The sequence below is a fragment of the Ursus maritimus genome, unplaced genomic scaffold (assembly GCF_017311325.1).
Source record: "Ursus maritimus isolate PB19 unplaced genomic scaffold, ASM1731132v1 scaffold_1, whole genome shotgun sequence".
Lineage (NCBI taxonomy): Eukaryota > Metazoa > Chordata > Mammalia > Carnivora > Ursidae > Ursus > Ursus maritimus.
The window spans coordinates 21604133-21631945 of record NW_024423343.1 but is presented as its reverse complement, the minus strand read 5'-3'; the positions used below and the strand labels follow the sequence as shown (position 1 = coordinate 21631945).

The 27813-nt window shown below is 38.1% G+C and overlaps 1 protein-coding gene across 1 annotated transcript in view; it reads right to left on the bottom strand.

Moving 5' to 3' along the window:
* Window positions 1–14644, bottom strand: part of ABCA12 (ATP binding cassette subfamily A member 12) — a 173952-nt gene extending 159308 nt beyond the window's left edge. The window contains exons 1-2 of the mRNA XM_008690501.2: window positions 13623–14644; window positions 314–407 (exon numbers count right to left, since the gene is read on the bottom strand). Coding sequence (XP_008688723.1) covers window positions 314–407; window positions 13623–13691 — 163 coding nt within the window. The 5' untranslated portion in view covers window positions 13692–14644. The remainder of the gene's footprint in view (window positions 1–313; window positions 408–13622) is intronic.
* Between the last annotated feature and the right edge of the window lie 13169 nt (window positions 14645–27813).

The following is a 27813-nucleotide window of genomic DNA, read 5'->3' as shown; positions in this document are numbered from 1 at the left end:
ATCAAAATAAATTTTAACTAGAATCCCAAAATTAGGGGCACCTGGGTGACGTAGTTGGTTAAGCGTCTGACTCTTGGTTTTGGCTCATATCATGATCTCAAGGTCATGAGATTGAGTGCCGTGTCGGGCTCCACTCTAAGTGAGGAGTCTGCTTGGAATTCTCTCTCCTTCTCCCTCTGCCCCTCCCCAATGTGCACAGACACACACACTCTTTCTTGCTCTCTCAAATTAAGTAAGTAAATCTTGGAAAAAAAAAAAAAAAAGAATCCCCAAATCCTAAAATTAGGGAAACAAACAAATCTCATTTACTTACAAGTTGATTTTGCTTTTGGAGGAAATTTGGTCCGGGTAATAGCCAAAATTATGAAAATAATGACTGGCCATAAAATCAAGACAAGGGTCCAAAGCTGCAAAATAATGACAGGAAAAAAATGTTAATTATGTTGCTGAACTAAAAATTTCACAAAAAGTACAACACATAAAATTCCAACACAAACCAGATATTTGCTTGTAAACACTATTAATTAGAAACGAATGAGAGATTTTTAAAGCTACAAGAGAACTTGAAGTGAACACAAGAATGCTATCTTCCTTAAAATGAGCTTCAGAAGCCCCATTTAGAGTCACCTCTCATCCTCTGTCCCAAGAGTGATGATCTTAAAATTCAAATCTCATCAGTAATTTCCCTACTTAAAAATCTTTTAGTTCCTTGTTGGATAAGGTTCAACATTCTAAACAGGGCATACAAAACCCCAAAACAATCTCAACCTAGACCTATGTTACCACTTCCAATGTCAGCATTCTACAGTCAGCCATAAAGATCAGTGTGTGACATTGGATAATGGCTCAGTAAACATTGGTAAAGGAATGAATTAGTGTGGGTCAATGAGTAGATGAGTAAACGGGAACTTAAAAAGTTCTATGCACCCCCCCATACCACTATAAATAGTATCTTGTGTCTGCTTTTATCATAGAACTTAAACTCTTATCATCTATCTAACTATCTATATATTTTTTTCTTGGCTTACAACAAATTGGCAATTCTTTTAAGGCAGGAACAGTGTCTTCTTCATTTCTGAATTTCCACTCGTACAAAACAGATGCTCAATAAATTTACACTGCACCGAAGTTTCTGTTAGAGGATTTCACTAGAAGACACTTCAGGAGTGGCTTTTCTATCCACATAGACATGATTCTGTTCGTAAGACGTCAACTACTTAATATTTTACATACCTATAAAACTGGTTCCAGAGCAGTGAGAAACACATATTCACAAGAACATCAACTGTGATATGCAAACAGTTAACAGTGCTCAAACCAAACCCTACAGAACAAACACTGCCAATGAGTAAGGGACAAGCGGGGTTAGGTAGAGAGGGATAGGTAGGGGACTACATGACTAGGCTCACCAAAAATCCCTGAAATGCTGAGGCATAAACCAGGCCACCCTGCCTTGGTTGTCAGAGGTGGGTTCTTTTCATGGCAGACAAAAAAATGACTAGACTCCAAAGAAGTAAGCGATTAAAGATGGCTAGTCCTTACTCAAACCAAGACATCCCAAGAATGTTAAGGCCACAAGATCTCTGGTCAGTTCTAAATAAAAGACTGTTGGTGGCGGCCCACATTGGCAACCTGGTTGGGACCCCTCTCACTCTTAAGAGCTTTTTCTGTATCCTTGATTAATAAAATCCTATTACTTTGCTCCTCCTCCTTTGTCCGCAAGGTTCATTCTTCAACTCTGTGAGACAAGAACCACCTTCTTCTGCTTCGCCTATGCTTAATAAAGTTCAACTCGGACCTATGTTTCTATGCAGACTTGTTACCACTTCTCCCCCACACCCTACCACTTCAGAGACAATCTGCTTCTGACAAATCTCAAACTACTGCCTGGGGCTCTTGGCATCTTGCTCAATTATTGATCCTGAAGTAACTATGAAAATCTCAATTGGGTGTCTACAGCACTGTTGGCCTTGCTGAAAGGCCTGTAACCAACTTCTTGGACCGCATGTTTAAGAGCAAATTTTTAGCAAATGGAAGAAGTTGACTGTAGATCTAAGCAATCCTAGGATACTTGGTTTGATCATAGCTAAAAAGCTCCCAGACAGCCTGAACAGCTTCATCCGTAGCAGTCTTCTCAAGCATTACTGTGCACACCACATCACCTATGCGTCTTGGAAACATGCAGATTCAGATCCAGTAGATCTGAGGTCGGGCAGACATTCTGCACTTCTAACAAGCTGCAGGTGGGTGACACTGTTGCCGCGGTCCATGAACCACACTTGGAGTAGAGCAGTTCTAAATGTATGCCACCTTACCTAACTGGCAGGATCGTTTATAAAGTCCTAGAATGTTTTTGTAGGAAAGTTCCTTTAACTAATGGATAGAATTCATTCAGGGCATTTGTAAACTTGGAAAGGAAAAAAAAATTACACTTCTATTTTCTCTACCTTTTGATCAAAATCTAGCATTTCCATTAATGATGAATGTGGGCAACAAGCCACAATGTTCTTAGAAGTACTTGTGACTTTGTTACAAATAAAAATCACAGATATTTTCAAATCACACTAGTGTTGTTGCAGATACCTCAAAGGTCAGTTTCTACTCATGGTGACGTTACAAATTACAGTAGTTACGGGTTTACCATATTTGTTTATTTCTTTAGTGCTATAATAAAGACACACAAACTACCATATAAATTTGTGTTTTACTACTTTAATAACTGAATTTCAATATAATTGGTTTTATTTGTAATTCTATTTATTATATTGATTTCAAAGCACTATTCTTAGAAGGACCATAGGCTTTACCAGCCTGATAAAGACATCCATGACACAGTAGAGGCTAAGAAGCCTTGATCTGATCCAAATTTCTTTTTTAGTCTCTGTGGTGCAGGTTAGCACAGCTTTATCCATTCACTTACCCACAGTCACATACCCAGTTGGGAAGCAGAGAGGGGATGAAGATCTGAATATCAAGATACTTTGACTAGATTTTTTTTAAAAATTATCCTACTCTGAGGAAAAAATAATGCCTTACAGAAAGTTTATCAGAAAAATGTAAGTGTTATAGAAATATGTGTTATTCTAGCCTAGTTTCTGATACAGTAGAAAATTAGAGTCTGTTCTTTGAAGATACAGGTACCATTATTATTCTATATGACTTATTTGAAATGTAGACTACAAAGAATTAGGGTTTAAAAATTTAATGTTTGTGGATTTCTTGGCTTTATATTTGAAGTCACAGTTATTCTTTAAAACAAAAATCATCTAGAAGGTTTAGTGCCCCATAGTTACTTTCAGGAGCATCTATTCATTTTCTATAGCAATCTCCTGAGAATTCAGTGAGCAACAGAGACCAACTGTACCAACAAATACGTACATTCACATTAAAATAAGGGCATATGTCATGGGATTTCTTTAAATTGTCTTTCAATTGATCTAATTTGATGGTTCCATGAGGATGTTTTGATAAACATTGAAATTAATTTTAGACATGATTTAAGTCAGACAAAAATGCAATCTGTATCAGAATACTTTAAGAAATTTGGACTCTGTTATAGGTAAAAACTACAGCAAGCCTGTAAGCAATCTATTGTCAAAATATTTCCCCTGGGATTTTTAGGTCAGAGGGGTTTGGAGAATATTTCTGCATACGGCATTTTAGAAGGATAATAAACACAAAGCCCTCCATACTATGATCTTGGGAATGCTAAGGTTGACAAGTTAATCACAAAAGAAAGAAATAAACAAAATTTAAATTTTCATAGCAGCAGGATTGCTCCCAACACCATTCTAAATATTATCATAAACAACGTAGAAGCAAATGCAGTGTCGGGTATCCAAATACTAAACCAATGAGCCATGACTCATTTTTGTTTGTTTGGAGAAAGGGCTGATATATTGATTTTACACGTATAGATATTGGAGCTACTTGAAAACTAAGGGAAAAACAGTTTTTAAAAGTTTCATATTTTTGTTAATATTTTAATTATCTCACATTCGCCTCTATATCTCATTTGTGTTCCACCCCCTACCCCGCACTCTTGACATCTAAAGGCATATGCACACTGAGTAGTGTAAAGTTCCTTAGTGGGCTATAGCATTTGTCTCTTATTTCTCCAGCGTTTATTTTCCATTGAGATGTCCCATTCTGTTCTCCTTCTCTTCCCTTTCCCTTCTGGAACAATTCAGCGCCTGAAAATCCTTTTTCAGAGGCCTAGAGAAAGGCTATTCCATACTAGGACAGAAGGCACCACAGTAACACAGAGAAGGTGGGTCCCTAACAAGGTGAAGAGGAAACACACAGTTCAGAAGTCAGACATGGGAGGTCAAAATCCAGGTGGGGTAAGGAGGGTGTCTATTCAGAGTGAGAAGCAGGGGATTGGTTTCAACACAGTGAGGTAGACCAAAAAAGTAAATACATTGTTCATAAGAGGAGCCAGGCTTCTCACTATCCATCAAGGGAATTATTAACATGAAAAACAGGAAAACAAGACTGCTATAGTGTTGGGTTAGAATTAAAGATATGGGTATGAATGCCTGGATTTCAAAATGCATAGAGAGACATGAAACTTAGCTATAAATGGGTGTGTATAACTTATTTATTTCCTTTTTTTCTGGTTTCAGAAAAGTTGTTTCTGCCTCATCATGTATTTTCTCTGTCCCAACCCTGGAAATACCCACTTTTCCAAGAAACCCTAGCTTCTTTAAGTATACAGCTGAGAGCTAGGTGTGCTCATTGCTATTGGAGTCTCACTGTTTCCAAGCCCAGCCAAAGCTACAGAATATATGTACAGACATACAAAGAGAGAGAGAGAGAGAGAGAGAGAAGGGTGATAGATACACTGCTTAGAGAATGTCAGAAAATGATGCAGAGCGGAGCCTGGGTGGCTCAATTGGTTAAGTTTCTGCCTTCGGCTCAGGTCATGACCTCAGGGTTCTCGGATGGAGCCCCACATTGGGCTCCCTGCTCATCAGGGAGCCTGCTTCTCCCCCTCCCTTTGCCCCTCACTACTGCTCATGCTCTCTTTCTCTCAAATAAAAAATATAATCTTTAAAAAAAAGAAAAGAAAATGAGGGGGATGGCAATACGACACAGATACCAGCCTATCACAAACTCAAGCATCAAATTTGACCCACTGGCCAAATTTAAATATTAAAAAAATATATTAACACAATAAAAAACTACATTTAACTGAATAAACAAGGAATCCTGTAATCTATGTAGGTATAAATACATAAGCAAACAGATAAATTGGAAGTTTAATGAGGAAGGGATAGGTACACAGTCTCAAAATAGTTTCCCCCCAAAATGGGACAAAGTGACATCATGTGCCTCCTGATGTGAGGCAATGGTGCAAGAACACAGCACCGTTTCTGTAGTGCTCCTGCCAAAGATAAACAGCCAGAGTCTAAAAATAAGGAAACAACAGACACTCTACAAAACAACTAGTCTTAAAGGTTCAAAATGTGTGAGGGTCAGAAAAGTCAAGGAAACACTAACCAATTGATACAGACTGAAGGAGACCAGAGACATGAAAACTAGATGCAGAACGTGATTTTGAACTGGAATCTTTTGTTATAAAAGATATGATTGGCACAAATAATGGAGCCTGAATTGTGTCTAAAGATCTGAAGGTGATATTGAGTTATGAAGGTGAATGTCCTTGTTTGTAAAATAGAGACACTAAAGTACCCAGGGTAATGGGGCATCAATCTCAACTGGCTCTACAAAGAAAGTTATTTGTACTGTTTTCTTTAACAGTACTTTTCTTTTCTTTGCGACTTTTCTTTAAATTTGAAACTGTTTCAAAATTTAAAATTTAGAAATTATTTTTAAATTAATTCTTTTTAAAAAATCCAGAGCCAGGGGCACCTGGGTGGCGCAGTCGTTAAGTGTCTGCCTTTGGCTCAGGGCGTGATCCCAGTGTTCTGGGATCAAGCCCCCGCATCAGGTTCCTCCGCTGGGAACCTGCTTCTTCCTCTCCCACTCCCCCTGCTTGTGTTCCCTCTCTCACTGGCTGTCTCTCTCTATCAAATAAAGAAATAAAATCTTAAAAAAAAAAATCCAGAGCCAATTTTCAAAAAACAGCAAAAGAGAAAAAATGAAGAGCCAAGAAAAGAGATAAAAAAACAAACATGTTTCATATTCGGGAATCCTATCCCACTGCACACAGGCGACAAGGTTTGGGAAATTAATGGTGATGGCAGGACACATTTCAATGACCTTGAAGTCAGCAAAGCCATCCACTCAAAATCTCAAATTTAAATCTTAAGAAATTCCTTGAGTAAACCAAATATAAATTCACTCCAAAATTTTCATTTAGAGCTGATCTGCAGTACCTATTAACTAATTTGAATTACCTAGTAACATCTGCCTCTGCATTTGCTAAGAACTATTATCTCAAATCTTTGAAAACCTCTCAAATCTAATTTTCTGAAAAATCTGAGCAAAGCACATAATTTCAGCTTTGGGGAATTCATACACCATTACTTTGTCAGAACCTTTTATTCTAATTACTGCTGGCCCATCTGATTCTATTCGTATCCACCATTTTTATTATGCTTAAAAATCATTTTCACTGAAAGTAAATAAGAAAATAAGATACAGGTGAACTTTAAATTAATAAGGGTTACCATATATTTAAAACTTGGAGGAAACTACTACTATTTGAATGCTGTTAAATAGGGCATCCACGCTCTAGTCTTCATCATAAATGTCACCATTCCCTACTGCCTTGTGCTTGGCCCACCGCACATAGTCATGTTACTTCCTTTCCTGTACAGACATTTGAGTTTGTGTCCCTTGCACTAGGGTGGTTTGAAGTTGGTTGTGTCTGAAATGAATGATACTGAGTATCAGTATAATTTCCAAGATCCAATGGGGATTCTTTTGCCTAATTTGAAAATCAGCAAAAATAAAATGTTTCAGATGAAGATTCTCCATTCCTTCCTGGAATCATGGTCTTAGAGAGTCTTACATTCATAATACAATAAAAAAATTATTGAGCACCTACTGTATACCAGGTACTGAGGATAGAACAATTAAAAAATCCAGTCTTTTAAGGAAGGAAAACATTAAAATAATATAACCAAGTGTAATAGATGATGCTAAGACACAGGGCAGAGAGTGCAAAAGGAAGATAAAGGCAGGGGAACGGAGTCTAAAACCTAAAAGATTAAGAAGGGTCAGGCAGAAGAAAGGATGTATGTGCTGGATGGGATGTGAAAAAGAAGTGGGAGTCTTTCAAGCAGAGGAAACATATGGGTGAAGACCCACAGATGGGAAAGAGGGTGGAATATTCCAGGAAAAGAAGTAAGTCCAGAATGATTGGTATATCAAAAGTTAGGGAAAACAGCTTTGCCATATGGTTACTCAGCTTCTACTTGAATGCTTCTAGTGACTAGAAGTTCACTATTTCAAGAGACTCCGTTGTTGGACAACTCACATTGTCTGAATTTTTCCCCCCTCATATCAAGGTGATATCTTCCTTCCTGAAACTAACACTTTCCTCTTAGTTTGGTCCCTTTTTCCACATGAGAATTCTGCAAATATTTGAAGAGAGACAGAGTCCCCTCTCCTCTGGGGTACCAATGCCAGTTCCTTCAACAATTCTCTGATAATATGATTTCAAAATATCTTCCCCAGGATGAATTCTTGTCAAGTGGTCTTATTATAATTCGTATCAATTCAATGTAATAGTCCAAATGCTAATAGCTAATATTTATTGATGGTTTAGAATGTGTGAGATGCTGGGGCACCTGGGTGGCTCAGTTGTTAAGTGTCTGCCTTCGGCTCAGGGCATGATCCCAGGGTCCTGGGATCGAGCCCCGCATCAGGCTCCCTGCTCCACTGGGAAGCCTGCTTCTTCCTCTCCCACTCCCCCTGCTTGTGTTCCCTCTCTCGCTGGCTGTCTCTCTCTCTCCCTCTAATAAATAAATAAATTAAAAAAAATGTGTGAGATGCTATGTTAAATACTAAACATGCATTTTTCTCATTTAATATAATCACCTCATTTCCTTCTGCAGGTGGGAAATCAGAATCTTAAAGAGATTAAATAAGCCTTCATTCCATAAGCCACTAAATGGCAGAGCTGGTATTTGAACCCCAGGAGTCTGGCTTCAGCAGCTGAACAGTTAATCATTAACCTGTGTGGTCAAATCACTATAGGATATAGTACTAGCTCTATTTGATCACAATACTATACTTTTATTAGTTCAATGTATAAGAGCATTGAAAATCATTTAAAAGTTGCCCCTTAATCTAGAATGATAACTTTAAAAAATATATTTATTTATTTATTTATTTATTTATTTATTTATTTATTTATGCAAGAGAGCACGAATGGGAGGGGCAGACAGAAAGGGAGAAAGAATCCCAAGCAGACTCCTTGCTGAGAGTGGAGCCCAAGGTGGGGCTCATCCCAAGACCCTGAGACCCAAGACCCTAGATGAAACCAAGAGCCAGACGCTCAACTGACTATGCCACGGAGGGGCCCCTAGAATCATAACTTTTTATTACAAGCTTCAAAGTAAAAAAGGCCCAACTTTCCACATATACAGTACATTGTTTCTTCTTTCTTCTCCCGTTCTTTTCCTTTGCATTGTCCTATAAATCAAGAATGACTGTTTACTTGGTGGTAATAAGAAGATTCCCAGGTTCATGTTCTGAAGAAGGAGGTTGCTATTTTAGATCTGGAATAAACCTTAGTTCCACCCCCAAAACAAGCAAACAGAAGTGGCAGAGCTATCAGTTACTTGGGCTTTCTGCTACTGAACACTGCCATCCATAGAAACAACTCATCTAAAAACTGGGAGAGAGGACATTTTCTGAAATCTATACCTACAGATTACAATACATTTTGGATATTGGTAAATTTTCTTTCTTTCTTTTTTTTTAAGATTTATTTATTTATTTGAGAGAGAGCAAGAGTGGGGAGGAGGGAGAAGGCTCCCTGCTGATGCAGGGCTCAATCCCAGGACCCTGGGATCATGACCTAAGCAGAAGGCAGACACTTATTTGACTGAGCCACCCAGGCACCCCTTGAGATTGGTAAAGTTTCTATGATGCATATATTAAAACAACGCTTTTATTGGACTTTAAACGAATCTATTTTTCTATTGCTCTCATTCCTAAAACAACTTCATCTCACTTGCGGGGGGTGGGCAGTAGAGGGGCAGGGAGAGAGAATCGTAAGCAGGCTCCAAGCTCAGCACAGAGCCCAACACAGGGCTTGATCTCACAACTGTGAGCCAAAATCAAGATGCTTAAGCAACTTAGCCACCTAGGCACCCCTCATTTGCTTTTTATCATTTGACTAAACTAACAAAACGTGCATGTCTGCTATGAGACAAGCACCAATATCAACAGGTAGATCTAAATTTTTTTTTCAACAATTAAAAGGATTAAGGGAATAAATGTTATAGATCTGGAAGAGGTAAATGGGCCTGGGACAGTTGATCAGGTATTTGCCTGAATTGTTCAGGACCTAGTTTATTTTAATCCAATGTATAATTAAATTTGAGATTACAGTTTAATCCTAAATTGCTTTAGTCAAAACATTACCTTACTGCATTGACCAACTTCTCCAAAATTTTGAAGCTAGCACGTCTTCTTTCTCTAGACACTGTGAGGGGATGTTATATGAGCAAGATGGGGATTGGGGAGGAAGTATCAAACTTTAGCCAAAGGGTTAGAAATCGGGCACCTGGGCGGCTCAGCTGGTTAAGTGCAGCTCAGGTCATTCAGGGTCATGAGCTTGATCCCCAAACAGGGCTCCGCACTCAGCATCAAGTCTGCTTCTCTCTCTCTCTCCCTTTGCCCTTCTCCCCACTCATGTGCGTGCTTGTTCTCTCTCTCTCTAATACATAAAGAAAATCTTAAAAAAACCCTAAGTGTTAGAAATCAGTCAAGTTGTGGGAATGTGATAGAAAAACTGGTTCTATTACCAACTGAGCTAAAGTGCGACCCCCTAGCCCAACACTTAGATTAAAATAAATAGCTCAAGGTAATTTTTCTTCTTCTGTCGTAAGTCCGGAATTAGATTCCACTTCTATAGAGATCTGAAGTCAATCCTTGATATGCCTATTTAGAATTCATCTTCTTAATGAAAGATAAACTCTGATCTTGCACTATCTAGTCTTTCATCCTGCAGTCTCTGCTGTGCCAGGACTCAGTTTCCTATCATTAACTAGCATCTCATTAGGTGAGCCTCCCTGTTGCTAACCATCTCCAGTGGAATGTATCTTCATGTTTGTATTATTTCTAGAATTAAATTACAAGCCCAGTAGGGTAGCAACTGCATCTAATTGATTTTCTGTATTACCTAACATTTCTGTTGGTGCTTAATGTATTTTTTTCACACCCCTTTTTGCATTCATTTTTTTTTCTGCCATGTAATTGAGAATTGAAGTAACCACTAATACTAGAAAATCAGCAATATCTAAGGCCTCCTTAGCAAATATGATCTCTTCACTGGTTGACTGAACTCTGAGCAGGGATCCAAGAATGTTGGAAAAGGAAACTCAACTCAGTGGCAATAGGGAGGCAGCAGGAGGTAGTGAAAAGAATAAATCTTTTTTGGGGGGAAATCTGACTTTGAGTCCTTAAGCTCACTGTGTTACCTCAGACAAGTGCCTTGAGCTCTCTGGGGCCCTGTAGAATTAAGGCAGTTAGATAATCCCAAATATTCCAGAATTCTGATGTTTGATTTTATTAAAAAATTAAAGAGAAACATTTACTCTCAGAACAATTTTGAGGGATATCACCTCCAAAATTGAAAACCCTGCCTTCCTTTTTTTTGTAGCCAAACTCAACATCTAGCTTGTTCTAGTACCTTTCTATTTCTTAGACTATATAGGTGTTTGAAATTCTTTTTCTCACTTTCTATTCTAGTATATATTTTTATAATATATTCCCTCAGTAATCCCTGCTCTGATATTTTTCACTATACATTTGTTTTTCTTGTTTTTTTTTTTTCTTGTATGTTATTTGTTTCTCCATTAGTAGATTCCTAACTTCTTCCTTTACAGACTATCCTTCCCACCATCTTGCTTTGTGACAGAATCTCTTAAAAACACAGTGGAGGAGGATGTCTTGGTAGTGATTATTCTTTAACGTTCACTAAAGACTATATATTTCCAGTGTCACACAGCTTCATTTCTATTTTCCTGAGTATCAAACTGCATTTTTAAAGTATCATATTCAGAAAGATTATGAGATAAATAAAAATACTTGCATTTTAAATAATTGCTTGGTGGATGACAAAAGTCCGGTCACTACATACAGACTACATCCTCTCCTCAAATTTATATACCTCTTCTTTTCACATTCTCTTTCAATTTGTTTATCGTTTCTCTTTTCACAATTTTTTTCATTCATCACATATATATCCTTTCCACCTGTGTCCTCACGTCCTCTCTCCAAGAGCAGGAAATAGGGCTGGCCCGAGGCAACCTATGAAGAAGGGATGTACCTTTCTTTGCCCTCTTGCCCTCCACCTAGAATTGTCTTTCCCTCTCCTTTGGGCACCACCATTTTCTAAAGGTCTCCTGTGTTCCTCTAGTTGGTCATAATGGAATCAACTGGGACTTCTGCATTTCCCCAAATTCAGAACTATTTCTGATTTCATTTCCTGCAACCAACATTTAACCTGTCCTGGGTCTCAAGGTAGCCTTAAGATCTGAACCCTCTGATATCCCCAAATGAACTAACAGATCATGTATTTTCTTTCTTTGGGCAAAAGTATAATTACCAGGGGCTTTTTGGGGATTTTGACTACATAAGAATAATACAAGGCATCATGGTGAAAATGTTTTAGCATGCCTGAGTTCCACCTCCTTTAAATATGCCATATACAACAGAAATTGACTAAAATGGAGAAAAACTCTAAAGTAGAAAATTGATATACAAGCTACTTTACAGATAAGGAAAGGACTTATTAAGGTTTCTAAAGATAAAATTTCTCAATGAAAAAAATGCATTCATCTGAGGGTTTTTTTTTTTAATTTTTAGGTAAAATAGAGTTGTAAGGAAAATATACAACCTCAACATTCAGTTTATCAGCAATAACAGATATGTTTTCAGTTCCTCTCTGCTTTTATTTTTGACTAGTGAGTTTTCATCACTTAAGAACTGCACTATATATAAACTTCTTCCTCTCTCCCACACTCCCTTCTCCTGGATTTCCTTTCACCATTACTTTGAATAAAATACAACACACACATCACTCCAAATCCCTCTATAATCTATTTGCCAAGTGTCTCACCATTTGTAAAGCACTTTGAAATACACTGGCACATTTGGTTCTTACCACTCTATGAGACAGATATGGTAGGCCATGGACCCATTTTGCAAAGAGGAAAACCAGTATTCAGAGAACAGCTATACTACTCAGGTCATGCAGTTTTCGAGAAGCATAACCAAAAAACCAGCTCTCATCTTCTGACCACAACCACATATCCAGACTCTTTTCCTGCTGAATTCCACATGTAACCTACCATGGAATAATTATGGCAGGTTTTCTTTTGTGTTGTTTCCAACTGAAAAGGAACGCTAATGATTTAACTAAAAAATATTAATGATTTAAAATTTTACGTCCAAACCCCACATCAGTACAATCACATAACATCTTTTGGTTTTTAAATCCTACCCACCACATTCACAGAGCTGAGTAACATTCCTTCTCTTTCTCAATATACACATCAGAACACTTAAGTAAGGTGTCAGGCACAGCGAGCAAACTCAGAGTGAGATTAGGTACACAGATGGTTTCTAGGACCTCATTATCTGCATGATATTTATATTATTCATTTGAGTCTGGGAACTGCCACTCTAAAGTGAAATATATGGCAAGCCTTTTTGAATTTCTCTGGTTTTCATACATTCTTCTGAATGTGTGATGACCCATAGAAGCCAATTCCTTTCTCAATCTCCCTACACCCTATCTGATGAGGATCTGATAGCTAGCTTTGTAATTTAAAAAGCAAACATGAATGTAAGAGCACAAAAAAGATGTTACAATAGAGTAGAGAGACTGTAGCCATAAAGTTAAGTGATTCAATAATACTCCTGAAGTATGGCACAGATATTGACTCTTGTTTGGCATTTCTAGTAAATAATTTTTAGGTACTGAAATTTTGTAGAAGCTTTTCTATCCCAACAGCCTTCAAACAATTTCCTTTCTATATCTTACTTTTCAAACAAGCTTTCCATCACTTTTGGTTTTCAAATGCATTTCTTCCCATTTATTATTCCTTTCATCTGATATTTTCCTTCATCTCATTTTTAGCTACATTTATTAAGAAAATTTCTGAAAGTATTTTGACCTGAAACCTAGAATTCAACACTAGTTCAAACTCAAACACAAAGTACATCCTTTTCTTTGCCCAGTGCATGTCCTGGTTTACCCTTTTAATTTACTGAAATCAAAAGGCAGCTTTGGGGGTATGTTTAGACTTGCCCCATTAGCTATAAGACAGATATAGGGATGTTTTCTAAATATCTTATTTCTGCTTTAGAAAATGGCTTAAAACTCTTCTCTTTTTACCTCTCATTAACATCACATTTTAGGATTGCCTGGAGTACTGTCCCTGGGCAGCCCCCCCTTCCCTTTTTCTACTCACCGGCTGCCTTTTGACACCTAGCCAATTTTTCCAGACCAGCACCCGAAGCTGATGAAACTGGGAAGCCATCCTTCAAACACCACGAACAAAAGAATTCCTCTCTTTTCCTCCAACCCACAGAAGAATTGGTACCCTGTCCAACTTGCTGTGTCAATGGGTCAAAGCCTTTTCACGGCATAGCTTTCCTGAGGGCTGGGGTAAGAAACCCACAGTTCTTCGGCTGCTGGATTTTTCCTTCGGTTTAATCCTTGACCAAGGAGCACTTCTCAACCAACTCTTCCCTCTGAAACAAGAACCCAGACCAGACCTGTCAGTGGCTTTGCTTATTTTAAAATAACATCCAGTTATTGCTTGTTGCATGAAGTCCAGCCTCAAGAGAGAATGAGTAAGTATCATTCAGATAATGCCCTACTGTAAAAAAAAAAAAAAAAAAAAAAAAAAAACTGAACCCACACCTCCTACCCTCCATGAAATTAACTGCCTATCCACACCTTCCAGAAGGTGTCACCTGCATTGGACACGTCATGAGGAATTAGGTGGGACTCTTGCCAGGCCAGTAGGACTTGTCCTACATTCTCTCGCCTTCTTTTCTACATAGTAGCAGAGGCAGGACACATAGCATTTTACAGACTCTGGGCCCAGTGACTCATAATATTTAAATTGTCATTAAGAGTGGTTTAATTCAATAAGGCCAGAGCTCAGCTAAAACACTCTGAACCTCAACCATGGAGAAAGTCTCCCATCTTTAGCCTGAAGTTAAGTTGAATGATTTGATTTGGAGGGAAGTAACTATGTGTGTTGCCCAGGTTTCACCTTCTGTTACAATTTATTAGGTTAAACAAATTTCAGAAAATAAAAGGTAGTCTGTGGGTGGAATAAATGACATACAATGGATTCCCTCATTTGGGGGATGGGTTCATGTATCCATTGCAGGAAAGTCATGTTGTTTAAGGTTTTTATAATTAAAGACGACACAGGCTGACCCAGGACATTACTAACTTTATGATATAGCAGAGTTCTAGTGCACTTGAATATCCAAATCAGCAAAAGAAATCTATTGTAAATTAGGAGAAAAGAAAAAGGCTCTATGCTTAAATTATTCAAGGTACTTTCTAATTAAGTAATTTTAATTGTGATTTCAGGATACATGTGAAGGAGAACTCTGGCATAAAGGTTTCCAGGAGTAACCTTGCTTATACACCTTAATGACAAACTACTCCCTCTGATATCGGTGCCTTCACAACCTGGCTCCAGCCACTTTTTCAATAGTCGACTACGGTCTGACTGCTTGCCAAACTCATGCATATTACAATGTGCAAACATACTTCTGCTTTCTGGTCCTTGACTTGCTTATGCCATCTCCTCTAACCTGAGATAAACTCCTCCCTCTCTAAGATCCTACCTCTCAATATCATCCTCAGGTTGATGTCTTCTATGATGCCTTTTGAGAAATACCCTTCGGATATCCTCTCACCTGCCTTTGAATCCAGCATATTTCTTTGTTTATATTTCTCTCAAGGACCCTGTGTTTCTTATTTTTTCCACTAGATTGTCAACTCTAAGATCATAAACTATTTTATATCAAAATACGTTAGAATGATCAATGCTCAATAACTGCTGTTGAATGTAATTGAATACTGAAGAGACTATTCGAGACAAGGCTAGTGAAACCCTCCTTTCGTCCTCACACCTTTCTATGATCGATCAAGGTTCTATTTGTGAAATCAGTAAAAAGCAATGTGTCAGTTCTCCATTCAATGTTTGAGTTCAAATGCTGGTTCAGCTTCCTGGTCCTCATGCCAACTCTGCAATGTTGATGGCAGCCAGCCTGGAGCTGATTGGAGCCATGCTGCCACATGCCCATTACCTCAACTTTGGCTCTGTCCCTACTGTAATGAGTCTTTCCAAGCCTAATCCCCATTAGGCAGTCAGTTCTGAATATCAAGAATTTGGCTCTTGAATTTTTTTTTCTGAACAAGGTTAAAGACAAGGTGCTCTTCAGACACTGGGTGCCTCTGGAGGTAATACCCTCCTTCACCACTTCCAGGATTCAGTGTCCAAGATTCTTCCGGCTTTTTCAAGCTTTGCAGATGAATTGAGCTCCTGCTCCCTGCTTTCTTTCTCTGTCATCTGTCACAGTCTACAACTCACTAATGGTTTGGTTCACAAACCATTCACTTGTGCACTTGTGAAGTCAAGGTGGGATTTGGGGGTGTGACGCTACCTATCGAGGGATATTACAAGTGCTCAGAGTCACTTAATTCAGTCAGGTTACTTCAGCTTAAAAAGTACTGATTCACCACGTGACTGATGCAGGTCAGAGGTCAGCTTTAAAAGTATCAAATGGTTTCTCCTAGTAGCTGCCTGTCATCTTTCCAGTGTAATCACGGGAGTTGTTCTGTTGTTGGTTTAACTTTGTTTAAAGAGTCTCTCTCTCAGGCTGTTCTCTTGCCTGGACACCTTCATCAACTACCTCTAATTTTCTGATGATGATTATGTATTTTATTACAACCCATGACTTCCCAGAAGATTTACCTCTTCAACGTAATTTCAAAACTATGCATTAAGTGTTAATATATGTAAGGTTTTCCTTTATACTGGAAGGCATATAATGTCACAACTCTAAGTGTCACACACACTTACTTGGGGACTGGGGTATTCTTTCATAAGACATAATTCTAAGTAGTTTAAGGTGGGGTACATAGACAATGAGACCTCCAAATTTTGCCCCACTCTAAGTATCTATATTCTAGCATCTATGTTGGCCATATCTGCTTTACTCTCTCCTTTAAGGTTTTCAAATTTCTTTTAATATTTACTTTTGAAAGCATCTTTTATGATTTCATTTCAGAAAAGGCCTTAGCTAACATTAATCTTGGAAGCTATAGCTTATGTAAATCAGGAATCATAATCTCTGATCAGAATAGAACTTAAAGCAATTATTAGACAAACCAAAAGGAAATGGAAGAGAATGTGGAAGGAGATTAAAGATAGTGAAATCTTTTCTATTTTGTTTAACACAGAGAAAGATACAGCTTTGTGCCCTACACCTGACTACAGATTGAGGTGCTTTTGGCAGATATTTTAGGAGTCCCCCTTGAGGGAAGAAAGAACAATTTAGCAACCAGAAATAAGTCATACCCAGGACACATAGTTGCTAAAAAAAATGTTTTTTAAAAAGCAAAAAAACTAAACTGAAAAAAAAAAAAGCAAATAAACAGAGGCAAATTAGAATAATACACAATCCATGAATGAATACATTTACCAGTAAACTGTTGACAGATTTGATTCCCACAGTTGTACCGAGAAATTAAATTACTCAATTTGGCCGGACCACAGTGATCTGCTACGCTACTCAGTGTTCCAGTGCTTCTGCCAGAGGCCAGCAGACCCAGGTTGCATTTAGGATGACTTCCAAGTCTCGAACCATAATATCTGTCTCTCCTACCTTTCTTTGATGTTGGTGACTCTACTTCTTGGTTATCAACAGATGCATCCCTCTATCAAGCAAGGAGTCTACCAGAACTTAGGTAGTATTTGCTTTTGTGTGCTCACTTCACCAACAGTAAAATCAAAAAAATATAGATAGCTTTATCATGGAATAGCTTGCACAAAAATTAGCTAATCCTAGGATTCCAGCGTTGTGCTTTCCTGAATTCTAGTAATGACAAGTTTTGGAGAACTGTTCAAACAGCCCAAATCTGACTGAGCCATGTACAGAATTAGTTTTGAGCATGCATGGTTATCCTCCTAAGGTTGGACTTATCTAGGATCACCTCCAGAGTCACTTCACTTACTGAACCTAGTTAGAATGGTGGTTCGGCCAAGGCTGCACAACTGTGTAATTGACAGGCATCATAAGCACTGGAATGGCAGCTCTTGGCAGTCAGTCATCATGTAGCACACTCCAGGAATAGGGCAAGAGAGAGTGGGCCCAACCATGAATATGGTATTGACATAGCTGAAACACATTAACTTGTTTTAATAAAAGATCTACATTAATAATAATAAATACTAGACTATAAAGCCTATTTTTGTTTATCTCATTACTGTATAATAGGATTTAACATAGAGCTTGCCTTATACTAGGCGTTCAATTAATGCTTATTGAATAACTGAGTTACAAACATTTGTTAAGCTCTTACTGAATCATCATAGGAGGGCTATCATGTACAAAGTGGCATTATCCCCATTTTCAGAGGAAGAAAGTGATATTCAGGGAGGATACAACTTGCCTCAGATCACCCAGTTAAAAATGGGGATGGTGAGAAGGGATCTCAACTCCTACATCAATACTTTTCATCTCTGTGTCACACTGCCTCCAATCCTGTATACTGTACTGTGTGGGAAGAACGGAGAGGAAAGAAAAGTACTTCGGGGTTTTCCCTGGTTTTCTAGGGGACCATAAATCACTTGTAGAGATTTATTGAAAATGAAAAATTATTGCCAAAATAAGTGCACAAAGAATTATTGCACCAGGAAGTCAGGAAAAATAAGGCTGCTCTTGGTAGAACAGCAAAGAAGTTCCCAGTGTGGCCCTTGCCAGCTCCATTAGATGTGTCTCTGCACTTTCAATCATCCCTGCTGCCATATGCTGTAATGCCTTGGATGAAGACTATTCACTTTCAGGCTCTGTCGTGCTGCTCCCTTGACCCAAAACGAAGTCGTGCTCATTCTTAAACAACTGACTCAAGTGTTGCTTCCTCTCTGAAACCTTTCTCAGCTCTTCCACCCACCATGCTCCCACTCCAGGATGAATTAATCACCTCTTCATCTCTTTACTATAGATCTCCGTTTATAAAGATAATCAACTCCTTTTTTTTTTATTAATAATGATTTTTTATTATATTATGTTAGTCACCATACAGTACATCCCCGGTTTTCGATGTAAGGCTCGATGATTCATTAGTTGTGTATAACACCCAGTGCACCATGCAATATGTGCCCTCCTTACTACCCATCACCGGTCTATCCCATTCCCCCACCCCCCTCCCCTCTGTAGCCCTCAGTTTGTTTCTCATAGTCCATAGTCTCTCATGTTTCATTCCCCCTTCTGATTACCCCCCCTTTCTTTATCCCTTTCTTCCCCTACTGATCATTCTAGTTCTTATGTTCCATAGATGAGAGAAATCATATGATAGTTGTCTTTCTCTGCTTGACTTATTTCACTAAGCATTATCTCCTCCAGTGCCGTCCATGTTGTAGCAAATGTTGAGAACTCATTCTTTCTGAAGATAATCAACTCCTTATTACCCTCTGTCATAGTCAGTCTTGCTCCTCATCTACTCTGAGCCCCGAGGACAGAAACACTGGACTGAGGATTAAGTCTATATCTTTGGATAATGGTGAGAACTCTGACCTCACTAGATCTAAGAACTGGTTTGAAGTGGTAGCAGATAAAATTTGAAGAGTGAGGGACCTTAATGCTAAAGAACTCAGGATGCCATTTTGAGGATAGTTCCTGGCCAACTCTTCTAAAGAGAAAAAGTGAGATAAAACTGATGCTGTGGGAAGATAAAAATGTTAGTGGTTGGGGGGCACCTGGGTGGCTCAGTTGGTTAAGCATCTGACTCTTGATTTCAGCTCAGGTCATGATCACAGGGTCATGAGACTGAGCCCCATGTTGGCTCCATACTCAGCAGGAAATCTGCTGGAGATTCCCTCACTCTCCCTCTCCCTTTGGCCCTCCCCCCACTCTCTCTCTCTCAAATAAATAAATCAATCTTAAAAAAAAAAAGAAAGAAAGAAAGGAAGGAAGAAAGAAAGAAAAGGAAACGTAAGTGGTTGAGACCTGAAACCTCTATTTTGAATGGGAAACAAATGTGGGATTGAGTCAATGATGAAGAGAAAGAGCTTAGAAATTTTAATGGTAACCAGATTCATTATTTTACTCCTTTACTTCCACCCTGGTTTTTATGCATAGCATCAGAGACAAATTCCTTGTTTACCTCGCACCATTAATTGATTTTTACATTAAGATGCTATGGAATGGGAATGTCTGGCTGGCTCAGTCAGCAGAATGTGACTCTTGATCTTGGGATCATGAGTTCAAGCCCCACACTGGGCACAAAGCTTATTTAAAAAAAAAAAAAAAAGATGCTATAGGATGCTCATCACATATAGGATGTAACCTTTATAATAAACCTGTAGGGACAATTTTAGAATCTCCACTGTATAGAAGAGGAAACATAGGGTAAGTAGCTTTCCTAGGTCACACTGCTAATGAGTGTTCGAACAGTGACTTAAACCCAGGCCTCTGTGTCTGCAAAGCCTATTCTCCAGTAGACCCTCATAAAGCAAGCATGAATAAGAAAACATGGCAAGTGTGTACATTTGACCCAGGTGGAAATGTGCAATACATTGAGAAACTCAAGCTAACTCCTGGCAAAAATAACAGCATCCTTCTTTTATGAGGAGGGTGGGGCTCCTTCAGAGGCTTAAGATAATGAGGCACCAATTGCTAATACCTCATTACCTAAGATACACCTTACCTGCGATGGAAGGTGGTGATATCTAGTGCTATGAAGCAGGTAGGTGTGAGGAAGGTGTCAGATTCAGGATTTTCAGGTGCTTTATCACCACTGAGGCACTTGAATGATGATGTGGATAGAAGGACAATGTCAGGAAGCAACTGGTAAAAATCTGATCCACAAAACTAGGAAGTAAGGCATATTTTAAGGGGGCTTAAAACAAGACTCACTGTCTCCAAGCTAGTTGTAAGGTAGCTTCTCTCTTCAAGATGGTACAATGATACAGAATGCCCCATCACAAATAACATGGTCTTGTTGGTAAAGCCAGTTTGATAAACTAACTGATTATCTTGCTTACCATTGAGCCATGTGACTCTGGGAATTTCAGGGTGATTTACAGTCTTGCAAAGAATTACTCACCTACTCACGCAGGATGAGTAATAATTTGCTTGGTTAGACTGGTAAAGTATGTTGAATTAAGTAATTTTACTACATGTGTTGCTATAATCCTATAGGGATAAGAAACAAGAAATAAGAAATAATTGGTCCTTTTTGGTCCAATCTATTAAAACTTAAGGAAAAATTTGAGGTAGAATATTAAGAAAGATCAGTCCTGGGACACCCAGGGGGCTCAGTTGGTTAAGCATCTGCCTTCAGCTCAGGTCATGATCTTAGGGTCCTGGGATGGAGCCCTGCATCGGGCTTCCTGCTCAGCAGGGAGTCTGCTTCTCCCTTTCCCTCTGCCCCTCTGCCCCTCCCCCTGACTCATGTGTGTGCTCTCTCTCTCTCAAATGAATAAATAAAAATCTTAAAAAAAAAAAAAGATCAGTCTTCTTTTTGTGTGGAAGTTTTAATCAATTCTCCACTTAGGAGGAAAAAATGAAAATGAAAAATACTATTGTTTCCTTCTTTGCATCTTATGTCTTTCTCCCCCCATAAAACCTAAAGTGGCTTATAAGACAAATATATGTTTTTATCTAGTACCATTTATTGATTACAAGAAATTACAAGGAACCAATTTCAAGGTGTGTTTTAGTCTTTGGTGATTTGCCTGTTACCAGAGAAATTTAAAAGAGAGTATCACAAATACTAAAGATTTCTATATTCATGTGGCAACATGCATTCTCTTGAATAGAACAGAAACTATTTTAGAAAAATAGAATTTTCTTAAATAAACTGGAAATTTTTCATTCCTAGAATTTTAAAATTGAAACCTTCAGTATAGGAAAAACAAGTCACCCAGTTATCTGTCCTCTCAAACTTGAGCAACACACAATTTCCCTATATATTTCCTGTGTGTGTCACTACTAAACTTGTTTGAAAGAATGGGACTGGGGGACAAGGGATTGGTCAATGACCTCAATTCAAAGCAATAATAAAATATTTTAGGTGAAAAGTCTGATGATTCGAACACTAATTGGCCAGAGTACAGACAATTAAAAGCCTTTTATTTCGATGAGGAAGCAAAAATGGCAGAGGAGTAGGAGACCTTAATTTCGTCTGGCCCCAGGAATTCAGCTAGGTAGCTATCAAATCATTCTGAACACCTGTGAGCTCAACTGGAGATCTAAGAAAAGAAGAGCTGTACCTCTACGGATAGAAAAGCAACCACTTTCTGCCAGGTAGGAGCTGCGGAGCAGTGAATCCAAGGTGATATATGGGAAGATGGACTGCGGGGACTGGCATGGTATATTCAGGGTGCTAAATGAGAAAAATGCAGCCAAGAATACTTTATCCAGTTAGGATCTCATTCAAAATAGAAGGAGTGATGAAAAGCTTCCAGGACAAACAGAAACAAAAAGAATTTGTGATCACCAAACCAATCCCAAAAGAAATATTAAAGGGATCCTCTAAGCAAAGAGAGAGCCTAAAAGTAACATAGAACATAAAGGAACAAAGGCAATATATAGAGACAATATACAGTAACTTTATACAGTCAATACACACAATATACAGACAATATACAGACAATACAGACAATATACAGTCACTTTACCGGTAATACAATGGCACTACCTTCATATCTTTCAACAGTTATTCGGAATGTAAATGGGCTAAATGACTCAATCAAAAGACATAGGATATCAGACTGGAAAAAAAAAAGCAAAACCCATCAATATGCTGTCTGCAAGAGACTCATCTTAGACCCAAAGACACCTACAGATTGAAGGTGAGGGGGTGGAAAACCATTTATTATGCTAATGGACATCAAAAGGAACTGGGGTGGCAATCCTTACATCAGACAAATGAGATTTTAAACCACAGACTGTAATAAGAGATGAGGAAGGACACTATATCATAATTAAAGGGTCTATCCAACAAGATCATCTAACAATTGTAAATATTTATGCCCCTAACATGGGAGAAGGCAATTAAATTAGCCAATTAATAACAAAATCAAAGAAACACAACAATAATAATACAATAATAGTAGGGGACTTTTACATTCCCCCTCACTGCAATGGACTGAGCATCCAAGCAGAAGATCAACAAGGAAATACGGGCTTCGAATGACACACTGGACCAGATGGACTTCACAGATATATTCAGAACATTCTATCCTAAAGCAACAGAATACACATTCTTCTCAAGTGCATATGAACATTCTCCAGAATAGATCACATACTGGGTCACAAATCAGGTCTCAAATGGTACCAAAAGACTGGGATCATTCCTTGCATATTTTTGGACCACACTGCTTTGAAAGTGGAACTCAATCACAAGAGGAAATTTGGAAAGAACTCAAATACATGGAGGGTAAAGAGCACCCTACTAGAAAATGAATGGGTCAACCAGGAAATTAAAGAAGAATTTTAAAAATTCATGGAAACAAATGAAAATAAAAACACAACTGTTCAAAACCTTTGGGATGCAGCAAAGTCAGTCCTAAGAGGGAAGTATATAGAAACACAAGCCTTTCTCAAGAAACAAGAAAGGTCTCAAATACACAACCTAACCTTACACCTAAAGGAGCTGGAGAAAGAACAGCAAATAAAGCCTAAACGCAGCAGGAGAAGAGAATGAATAAAGATTAAGGCAGGAATCAATGAAATAGAAACCAAAAGAACAGTAGAATAGCTCAATAAAATTAGGAGCTGGTTCTATGAAAGAATTAGTAAGATTGATAAACCCCTGGCCAGACTTATCAAAAAGAAAAGAGAAAGGAGCCAAGTAAATAAAATCATGAATGAAATAAGAGCAATCACAACCAACCACAAAGAAATACAAACAATTACAAGAACATATTATGAGCAACTATATGTCAATAAATTAAGCAATCTGGAAGAAATGGATGCATTCCTAGAGATGTATAAACTACCAAAACTGAAACAGGAAGTAATAGAAAATCTGAATAGACCCATAACCAGCAAGGAAATTGAAGCAGGAATCAAGAATCTCCCAACAAACAAGAGCCCAAGGCCAGGTGCCTTACCAGGGGAATTCCACCAAACATTTAAAGAAGAATTAATACCGATTCTTGTGAAGCTGGTTTCAAAAAATAGAAATGGAAAGAAAACTTCCAAACCCTTTCTATAAGGCCAGCATTACCTTGATCCCAAAACTAGACAAAGACCCCACCAAAAAGGAGAATTACAGACCAATATCCCTGATGAACATGGATGCACAAATTCTCACCAAAATACTAGCCATTAGGATCCAAAAGTACATTAAGAGGATTATTCACCACAACCAAGTGGGATTTATTCCTGGACTGAAAGGTAGTTCAACATCCCCAAATCAATCAATGCAATACACTACATTAATAGAAGAAGGAAAAAAATTGCTAGAACTCATATAGGAATTCAACAAGAGGCAGGATATAAAATCAATGCACAGAAATCAGTTGCATTCCTTTACACTAACAATGAGACAGAAAAAAGAGAAATTAAGGAGTCGATCTCATTTACAATTGCACCCAAAACCATAAGATACCTAGGAATGAATCTAACCAAAAGGCAAAAGATGTGTACTCAGAAAACTATAGAACAGTCATGAAAGAAATTTCCTCAGACACAAAAAAATGGGAAAACGTTCCATGCTCATGAATTAGAAGAACACACACTGTTATAATTTCTATGCTACCTAGAGCAATCTACACAGTCAGTGAAATCTTTATCAAAATACCACTCAGAGCTGGAACAAGTAATCCTAAAATTTGTATGGAACCAGAAAAGACCTCAAATAGCCAATGGAATGTTGAAAAAGAAAACCAGCAACATAACTGTTGGCATCACAATTCCAGACTTCAAGCTCTATTAACAAAGCTGTAATCATCTAGACAGTATGGTACTGGCACAAAAACGGGCACATAGATCAATGGAACAGAATAGAGAACCCAGAAATGGACCCTCAACTCCATGCTCAACTAATCTTCAACAAAGCAGGAAAGAATATCCAATGGAAAAAAGACAGTCTCTTCAACAAATGGTGTTGGGAAAACTGGACAGCCACATGCAGAAGAATGAAACTGGACCATTTCCTTACACCATACACAAAAATAGACTCAAAATAGATGAAAGACGTACATGTGAGACAGGAATCCATCAAAATTCTAGAGGAGAACACAGGTAGCAACCTCTTCAACCTCGGCCGCACCAACTTCTTGCTAGACACGTCTCCAAAGGCAAGGGAAACAAAGGCAAAAATGAACTACTGAGACTTCATCAAGATATAAAGTTTCTGCACAGCAAAGGAAATAATCGACAAAACCAAAAGACAACCGACAGAATGGGAGAAGATATTTGAAAATGTCTTATCAGATAAAGGGCTTGTATCCAAGATCTATAAAGAATTTATCAAACTCAACACCCAAAGAACAAACAATCCAATCAAGAAATGAGTGGAAGACATGAACAGACATTTCTGCAAAGAAGACATGTGAATGGCCAACAGACACAAGAAAAAGTGCTCAACATCACTTGGCATCAGGGAAATACAAATCAAAACCACAATGAGATACCACCTCACACTGGTCAGAATGGCTAAAATGGACAACTCAGGAAACAACAGATGTTGGCGAGGATGGGGAGTAAAGGGAATCTTCTTACACTGTTGGTGGGAATGCAAGCTGGTGTAGCCACTCTGGACAACAGTATGGAAGTTCCTCAAAAAGTTGAAAATAGAGCTACCCTAGAACAAGCAATTGCACTTCTGGGTATTTGCCGCAAAGATACAAATGTAGTGATCCGAAGGGGCACCTGCACCCCAGTGTTTATAGCAGCAATGTCCACAATAGCCAAACTATGGGAAGACCTCAGATGTCCATCGACAGATGAATGGATAAAGAAGACTTGGTATATATCCACAATGGAATATTACACAGCCATCAAAAAATGAAATCTTGCCATTTGCAACGATGTGGATGGAACTAGAGGGTATTATGCTAAGTGAAATAAGTCAATCAGAGAAAGACAATTATATGATCTCACTGATATGTGGAATTTAAGAAACAAAACAAAGGATCATAGGGTAAGAGAGGAAAAAATAAAACAAGATGAAACCAGAGAGGGAGACAAACCGTAGGAGACTTTCTTTCTCTTTCTTTCTTTCTTTCTTTCTTTCTTTCTTTCTTTCTTTCTTTCTTTCTTTCTTTCTTTCTTTCCCTTTCTTTCTTTCCCTTTCTTTCTTTCTTTCTTTCTTTCTTTCTTTCTTTCTTTCTTTCTTTCTTTCTTTTTCTTTCTTTTTCTTCCTTCCTTCCTTCCTTCCTTCCTTCCTTCCTTCCTTTCCTTTCCTTTCCTTTCCTTTCCTTTCTTTCCTTTCTTTTTTTTAATGTTCAGTTAGCCAACATATTATTACTTTTTGGTGTAGTGTTCAATGATTCATCAGTCTTTCATAACATCCAGTGCTCATCATATCACATGCCCTCCTTAATACCCATCACCCAGTTACCCCATACCCCCACTCCCCTCCCTTCTATAACCCTCAGTTTGTTTGCCAGAGTCCAGAGTCTCTCATGGTTTGTCTCCCTCTCTGAATTCTTCCCATTCACTTTTCCCTCCCTTCCCCTATGGTCCTCTGCACTACTCCTTATATTCCACATATGAGTAAAACCATATGGTAATTGTCTTTTTCCGCTTGGCTTATTTTACTTAGCAGAATTCCCTCCAGTTCCATCCATGTCAATGCATATGGTAGGTATTCATCCTTTTTGATGGCTGACTAATATTCCATTCAATAAGAGACTCTTAATCCTAGGAAACCAACTGAGGGATGCTATAGGGGAGGGGGAGGGGGGTATGGGGCAACTGGGTGATGGACATTTAGGAGAGTATGTAATGTAATGAGCACTGGGTATTATGTAGGACTGATGAATCACAGACCTGTACCTCTGAAACCAGTAATATATTATATGTTAATTAACTGAATTTAAATTAAAAAATGTTTAAAAAGAAAAAAAGTTTTTGTTTTCTGCCCCTTTACATGCCTTCTTTTCATAGCATCTTCCTTCAATCAGACCTTCGCAAGCAATATTTTGGAAAAAAGGAGGAGGAAAATTACCAGGAAGAAATGGAAGGGAATAACCAATTGTCATGTATATTGGTATCAGTAGTTTGACTTTTGAACAAAAGAATGTATTTTTTAAGTACGGTGGAATAAATTCAAAAGTCCATACTCAAAAATATCCATTTTTACATGTGTTTATATAGCATAAATATATACCAATATTTGCTTCTTTATGAACTAGAGATACAAAGCATATGCATATGTATGTAAAGAACCATTCACAAAAATTTAGCCTTTATATAAGCATACATGGATTGAAAATGTGAAGAAAATGGTATATAATAAAAATGAAACATCTGGTCCTCCAGATATGCATTTTAATGAGTGCTTTAATGATAGCATGTGACAAATGGAGCATATGGCCATGATATCACTAAAGTCTTTCTACAGAGAACTGGACAGATCTTTTGAACCAAACTTTGTAGTATATAGATACACCTATACAGTATTTTTCTAAACACACAAATTTAAAACCATTTTAAATTAAATAACTGCACATTCATTCATTGTTTTACTAAGTTCATGAACTAATCTTCTTCTTAGGAGGAAACACTCACATGGAACACAAAACAAATACATCTTAACCTAAAATCACTATCTGAATGACTGCAATGAAGCTAATCTTGCCCCTACTGCACCTGCTCCGGCTTTCTCTCTGGATCATGGAATTGTTTTGAAAGCTGGTTGTGATCTAGATATAGGCCATAACCAAGAAGAAACTTGTTCAAAACTCTCCAAGAGGCTTGCACAAACTTTCCCACCACTAGAGTGCTCTTATGGGAAACATAATCCCATTCTCACCTACAGCTTAACCCTCAAATCTTCAACCCTCTTTCAATAAAGAAAGTTCATTGCTTAGAGCAAACAACAAGCATTTGGTGTAGCACAAGGAGCCTATGAAATGGAGTTCTGTTGATGTACTGGTTCTGCAGACTCAGGAGGTCACTGGCAAGATGCAATTTTGATACAGCAACTTCATTCCCTAAACCAGAGACCATGCTGAAAGAGAAGGCATCAACTTCTGGGTGGGAGAGACACTACAAGAGCTTATTTAAAAATGACTTGTTTAGACTAACAAGGAAGCAGAATGTTTTGGGGGAAGAGCAGAGCAAATCTAGTGATGAGATGAATGTAGAGGCCATTCTGTCACTTCCCAACGAGGTCAATTTCTGAGGCAAAAATGCTCTACTTAGAAAGTGGGATTAGTCTAAAGATTT